Below are 7,660 nucleotides of genomic sequence, written 5' to 3'. Positions count from 1 at the left end.
CATTAGGATATTAAGTAAAGATCATGTTCCATGAAGATATTTTGTAAATTTCCTACTGTAAATATATCAAAACTTAATTTTTGATTAGTAATATGCATTGCTAAGAACTTCATTTGAACAACTTTAAAGATGATTTTCTCACTATTTAGATTTTTTTGTACCCTCAGATTCCAGATTTTCAAATAGTTGTATCTCAGCCAAATATTGTCCTATCCTAACAAACCATACATCAATGGAATTAGCTTATTTATTCAGTTTTCAGATTATGTATACATCTCAATTTCAAAAAATTTACCCTTATGACTGGTTTTGTATTTACAGTAGGAAATTTAAAAATATCTTCATGGAACATAATCTTTACTTCATATCCTAATGATTTTTGGCATAAAAGAAAAATCTATAAATTTGTCCCATACAATGTATTGTTGGCTGTTGCTACAAATATACCTGAGCTACTTATGACTGCTTTTGTGCTCCAGGGTCACATATATAATCATATAACAGCACCGGCTACACTAGAGCAACAGTAGTTCAATGCAAATCATCTGTTCTCCACCTTCTCGCGGATCTCCAGAGCTCTCTTGCAGAGCGGCTCGGCCTCCTTGTGTTTCCCGCGTTTGCCGTACAGCACGGCCAGGTTGTTGAGGGTCGCGGCCACGGCGGGGTGATCTTTCCCCAGAGTCTTCTCTCTGATGGCCAGAGCGTCATTCAGCAGGTGAGCCGCCTCTTTATACTTATTCTGATCCCTGGAACAACACACATATTTTCTAGTGATGCACCACAACTTCAGCAATCTATCAGGACGCTAAGCTAGGATGGTTTTCATTTTGATGAACTGAGATCTTTCATTCTATGAATTTGTATTTGTAGCTCGTCTGCCATCCAAAAAATTGCAATAAGCTTTGTGTTTTGATACTTTTGATATGAAACAAAGTCTCATCTTTCAAATTATGTGAAGTATTTAATTAAATTGTATAATTTAGAAATAAGTCAATTTTCTACTACGATTTTAGACTTTGTATTCTTTATATATGTAAATTAGTGCTGTCAAACGATTAATCGCAATTAATCGCATACAAAATAAAGTTTTTTATTTACATCATATATAAATACACACACATACAGTATATATTTTGAAAATATGTACATGTATATACATAAATACACACACATACAGTATATATTTTGAAAATATTTACATGTATATACATATATATTATATTTTATATTATATATAAATATATTTAATATATAAACATAACATATTTTTCTTAAATATATACATGCATGTGTTTGTATTTATGTATACATAATAAATATACACAGTACACATACATATATTATGTAAACAAAAACCTTTATTTTGGATGAGATTAATCGCGATTAATCGTTTGACAGCACTAATGTAAATACATTCAACTTTTTAAATCAACTTTATAAATGAATATATCATTAAACAAGTTGATGTAAAAATGCCTTGTGCAATTAAAAATTATTTATTTTAATTACATGACTATTTCAAAATCATGTTAAAACAAGAGTATCAAATATGATCCATCGTTTAATTAAGTAATATTTCATTCATACATTCACAAAGCTGAATAAAAAAAATAAAATATATATTTTTTAAAAAGTTTCCTTATGTGCACTTTCAGGATTTTATTTTTTTTCAAATCAAAATCTGTCATCATTTAGAAATAAAAGGCTATTTTCTACCATGATTTTAGATTTTATTCCTGCATTTATATATCTTAATTAGGGCTGTCAATTTAACGCGTTAACTTAATTAGTTATGAAAAAATAACGCGATTAAAATATTTTAACGCAGTTAATGCACTGGCCCCGCCCCCAGACCTTTACATCATCTTACATTTCATACAGTTGACTGTTGACAAATATGATGTCCATAAGTGCAGTTATGCCCTAAAATTCAAGATATTGGTGCAAAAAATGAGTTTTTGTCTCATATTTATATCATACGATATCACACAAGCAAGGAGAGCATGTATTAAGAGTGCTGATTTTGTTTCTGAATATCACAAGTTTAAATGTGATTTTATAGCCTACAACAGTAAATAAGAAGTTGATATTGTGTTATATTTTAAATACAATATGTGTTTTGCACAATTTTACAGAGAACATATTACCTTTTAAGCCACAGCAGAACCAATTATTCAAAGCCCATTCATAAAGTGAGCCATTTACTTCATTCCTGAATGAATCAGCCGTTTGAACGAATCATGTGAATAAATGATCCAAAGGCATATTCATAAAGTGAGCCATTTACTTAATTCCTGAATGAATCAGCCGTTTGAACGAATCATGTGAATAAATGATCCAAAGGCATATTCATAAAGTGTGAATCAATTATTCAAAGCCCATTCATAAAGTGAGCCATTTACTTCATTCTTGAATGAATCAGCCATTTGAAAGAATCGTGTGAATCAATGATTCAAAGGCCCATTCATAAAGAGAGCCATTTACTTCATTCCTGAATGAATCAGCCATTTGAACGAATCGTGTGAATCAATGATTCAAAGGCCTATTTATAAAGTGAGCCATTTACTTCATTCCTGAATGAATCAGCCATTTGAACGAATCGTGTGAATCAATTATTCAAAGGCCTATTTATAAAGTGAGCCATTTACTTAATTCCTGAATGTATAAAAATATTCCTGAAAATATTCAACCTTATATAGTTTCAAACCTTTCTTTTGTGAAACAAAAGAAATAAAACAAAGCTGTTTTGGTTACCATTGACTTTCATTGCATGAACAAAAAATACTGAGATGTTTCTCAAATTATCTTCTTATGTTCCATAGTTTATGTTAGGCCATTGTAGTCTAAACGTTTATGCGTAATAAATTTTATGTTGAATCAAATAAAATATTTCTTTCTAAAGATACTATTTGTAATGTCTACTTGATACTTTCTCATTTAACACAAAATAGCTTTAAATAATCTTTTGTGGGTAATTTCAGTCAAATTTATTTTGCGATTAATTCGATTAATCAATCGACACATGTAATTAATTACATTTAAAAAAATGTAATCGACTGACAGCCCTAATCTTAATATATTCCACTTTTTAAGTGAAGATGTATCAGTTTATTAATTTAATATCATAAAGGTTTATATAAAATGCATTTAAAACGGTTTTATTTAAATTATACTCAGAAATACATAAATTCAAAAAGAAATATATTTTCTTGAGCTGAACTTATGTTAGTATTATGTCATAATTTAGAAATAAAAGGCCATTTCTACCATGATTTTAGATTTATCTTCTGTATTTATATAAATGTAAATATATTCAGCTTTTTAATGACGTTTAATCAACTTTTTAAATAAATATCTTATATGTGACCCTGAATCACAAAACCAGTCTTAAGTGTCAATTTTTCAAAATTGAGATTTATGCATCATCTGAAATCTGAATAAAAAAGCTTTCCATTGATGTATGGTTTGTTAGGATAGAGCAATATTTGGCCGAGATACAACTATTTAAAACAATCGTGTGAATCAATTATTCAAAGGCCTATTTATAAAGTGAGCCATTTACTTAATTTCTGAATGAATCAGCTGTTTGAATCGAATGGAATGAAGACATTTACCGCCACCTGCTGGTAGATTAAGTTTCTTATATAGAATATAATTTCATAAATAATAATAATAATAATGATAACATTAAAGGGATAGTTCACCCAAAATTCTGTCATCATTTATTCAACCTTATATAGTTTCAAACCTTTCTTTTGTGAAACAAAAGAAATAAAACAAAGCTGTTTTGGTTACCATTGACTTTCATTGCATGAACAAAAAATACTGAGATGTTTCTCAAATTATCTTCTTATGTTCCATAGTTTATGTTAGGCCATTGTAGTCTAAACGTTTATGCGTAATAAATTTTATGTTGAATCAAATAAAATATTTCTTTCTAAAGATACTATTTGTAATGTCTACTTGATACTTTCTCATTTAACACAAAATAGCTTTAAATAATCTTTTGTGGGTAATTTCAGTCAAATTTATTTTGCGATTAATTCGATTAATCAATCGACACATGTAATTAATTACATTTTGTATTGTTGGCTATTGCTACAAATATACCCCAGCGACTTAAGACTGCTTTTGTGCTCCAGGGTCACAAATAAAAAAAAGTCAAATAAATTTGATTACATAATTCATTATTACATAAACTTCATGTTTGGTTTTTGGCTAAATGAAATTTAAATTTCGTTAATAAGTTAGTTATTTCAGTGCATCACTAATATTTTCAAAAGCAGGCTGCGGTGACCTCTGACCTGTAGACCAGGGCGAGGATGTTGAGCATGGTGGCCACGTCTGGGTGGTCGTGTCCGGAGGTTTTCTCCAGGTCCTCCAGAGCCTGTTTGCAGAGCGGCACGGCCACCTCGTAGCGGCCCTGAGACGCGTACTGGATCACCAAGTTATGAAGCGTTCGCAGACGGGCCGGGATCTCGTAGCCCCCTTGCTGTGCCGCCGCTTCACCGCTGGGCTGAGCTGGAGACACGTGTCACAAATAATGGAGCTTAACCTTAGAAAACCTGCAGCATCATTTCTGATACATGACTTTCTAAAGCCTCTAAATGATCAACATTAGCAAACCTTCACTAAAAACCTGTTGCACACAACAAGTAAACGGCCTTTTAGTATACTTGTACAGATGTCCATCTTCAGCTCGTCTTTTTGCTGTCAAATCTTTACTGATTTTTGATAAAGTAAACGCAAGGATAACTATATTGCTAGTAATATTTCAAGATGAGCACTTTCTGGACTGAAGCAACTTTTACCTGATTATCTAGACTTAGTTTTTAGTTATTACACACAGTAATAAGATTTGCATAGACAACATTTAAAATCAGAGTTGTTTTTGTAATAAATAAAGATTTAGAATTTATTAAATAATTTATTCAAATCTTTATTCATAGCAAAAAACATAATGTGTGTATATAAAACAAACATTTAAAAACATTAAAATATTTTATAAACATTTTTTGCTTTTGTTATAAATCGTTCATGTTTTAAAGTTCCTAAACTGATTTATTTTTAAATGTTAAAAAATACATACACATTATATATATATATATATATATATACACACACACACACACACTACACACACACACACTCAACACACGCACACAATACACACACGCACACCATACACACACACTACATACACGCACACCATACACACACGCACACCATACACACACACTACATACACGCACACCATACACACACGCACACCATACACACACACTACATACACGCACACCATACACACACGCACACCATACACACACACTACATACACGCACACCATACACACACGCACACCATACACACACACTACATACACGCACACCATACACACACGCACACCATACACACACACTACATACACGCACACCATACACACACGCACACCATACACACACACTACATACACGCACACCATACACACACGCACACCATACACACACACTACATACACGCACACCATACACACACGCACACCATACACACACACTACATACACGCACACGCCACACGCACACACACACTACACACACGCACACCATACACACACGCACACCATACACACACACGCACACACAATGCCTATTTCAAAATTATGTTAAAATTATTCCAAATCAAAATATCAAATATGATCCGTCAGGCTTTTAAAGAATGTTTATTTGTTCATTTCTCAATCGTCATTGCTTTAGATGTTTTAAAACTAGACAGAGCATTGATCATAAAACTAAGCATTTAAATATCATCCTAATAAAACATGATTGGGAGAAAAAGAGTGATATTATATATTATTGGTGATATTATATACACTATACTGTTATAAAGACCTCCCTGATTTACATTACAAGCATCTGAATTCTTGCTTTTTTGTCCATATAAATAGCATCTGCACCAAATTGCATATTTTTCCACAGTTTGAGCCTCTGGATAAAACTAAGCTACTTTGTTTCCTGAGTATTCTCATTTAGCTATATCATACTATATGAGCCATAAAAGCCTGATGTATCATATATGTGACCCTGGAGCACAAAAGCAGTCTTAAGTCGCTGGGGTATATTTGTAGCAATAGACAACAATACATTGAATGGGTCAAAATGATCAATTTTTCTTTTATGTCAAAAATCATTAGGATATTAAGTAAAGATCATGTTCCAGGAAGATATTTTGTAAATGTCCTACTGTAAATATATCAAAACTTAATTTCTGATTAGTAATATGCATTGCCAAGAACTTCATTTGGACAACTTTAAAGATGATTTTCTCAATATTTCGATTTTTTTGCACCCTCAGATTCCAGATTTTCAAATAGTGTATCTCAGCCAAATATTGTCCTATCCTAACAAACCATACATCAATGGAAAGCTTATTTATTCAGCTTTCAGATGATGCATAAATCTCAATTTAAAAAAATGACCCTTATGACTGATTTTGTGCTTCAGGGTCACATATAACACTCAATAAAAAAAACAAAAAAAAATTGTCTAAAGTTTCAATAAACGGTTCAATTTTAAAAAGCGTGATACTTCATATCATGTCAGGTTTGAGTTCATCTAGATAAGAACATGCTTGTCTCTCACCTGGTCCCTGCTCGTCGTCGTTTGGAAACAGATCGTCCAGATTGTCCTTCTCCTTCTCTCCAGCCTTCTCCTCGGAGGGCGAGGCGTCCTCGTCCAGCTTCCGGATCTGGTTCATGAACTCCAGGTGTTTCTTCTCCTCCTCCAGCTGGGCCACGCTCTGCTCGCTCTTCTGCAGCTTGTGTTGAGTGCTAGCCAGCTCGTCCCGCAGCCACTGGTTCTCCTGACAGAGCCGACGCACCTGAGCTCGCAGCTTCTGCTTCTCAGACTCCACCGCGCTCAGGTGACCCGACAGAGCGATGATCACCTGAGAGCAGACGCCACATCAGTCCTCACTCGGCTTTAGTGCAGAGACAGCTCAGAACTTACACAGCTGACTGAGGGCTTGTAAGAAATTAATGCTTTTATTCAGCAAGGACGCATTAAACTGATCAAAAGCGACAGTAAAGACATTTATAATGTTACTTGACCCTCTAACTCTAGCACTCTCTATTCTTAAAAAAATAGAATTCATTTACTCTATTCATTAACAAACTGCTTGTTTTCTTTAAAAAAAACTAACACTAGCTTTTCTAATCTTGTTGCATTCTATTTGTTTTCTTTTATTTATTATACAATTAACAAAAGCAAAAAAGGCCTCTAACACTAGCTTGCTCTATTCTTTTTCTATTCTATCGGTTTTCTTTTTATTTATTATATAATTTAAAAACCTTTGCTATGTGTACTGCGTTAAGCTAACTGAGACTTGTTATAGCACTTGCGTATCGTTGCTCTTTTGTTGATTTTGATTGCTTTCTCGTTTGTAAGTCCCTTTTGGATAAAAGCCTCTGCTAAATGACTAAATGTAAATGTTACAGAAAATTTCTATTTCTCATAAATGCTGTTCTTTTGAACTTTCTATTCATTAAAGAATACTGGGAAAAATGCATTATGGTTTCCACAAAAATATGAAGCAGCACAACAGTTTTCAACATTGATAATAATCAGAAATGTGTCTCGAGCAGCAAATCAGCATATTAGAATGA

General features: G+C 32.8%; 1 protein-coding gene across 1 annotated transcript in view; it reads right to left on the bottom strand.

Moving 5' to 3' along the window:
* LOC107696731 (kinesin light chain 2-like) overlaps positions 1 to 6,960 on the bottom strand; it is a gene marked incomplete at its 5' end in the record, with an annotated part of 17,700 nt that extends 10,740 nt beyond the window's left edge. The window contains 3 exons of the mRNA XM_016497212.1: positions 557 to 746; positions 4,305 to 4,521; positions 6,639 to 6,960. Of these exons, the coding sequence (XP_016352698.1) occupies positions 557 to 746; positions 4,305 to 4,521; positions 6,639 to 6,960 (729 nt within the window). The remainder of the gene's footprint in view (positions 1 to 556; positions 747 to 4,304; positions 4,522 to 6,638) is intronic.
* Between the last annotated feature and the right edge of the window lie 700 nt (positions 6,961 to 7,660).

Source organism: Sinocyclocheilus anshuiensis, unplaced genomic scaffold (genome assembly GCF_001515605.1).
Source record: "Sinocyclocheilus anshuiensis isolate Anshui unplaced genomic scaffold, SAMN03320099.WGS_v1.1 scaffold1091, whole genome shotgun sequence".
Taxonomy (NCBI): Eukaryota; Metazoa; Chordata; class Actinopteri; order Cypriniformes; family Cyprinidae; genus Sinocyclocheilus; species Sinocyclocheilus anshuiensis.
This window is presented reverse-complemented; position numbering and strand designations above follow the sequence as displayed.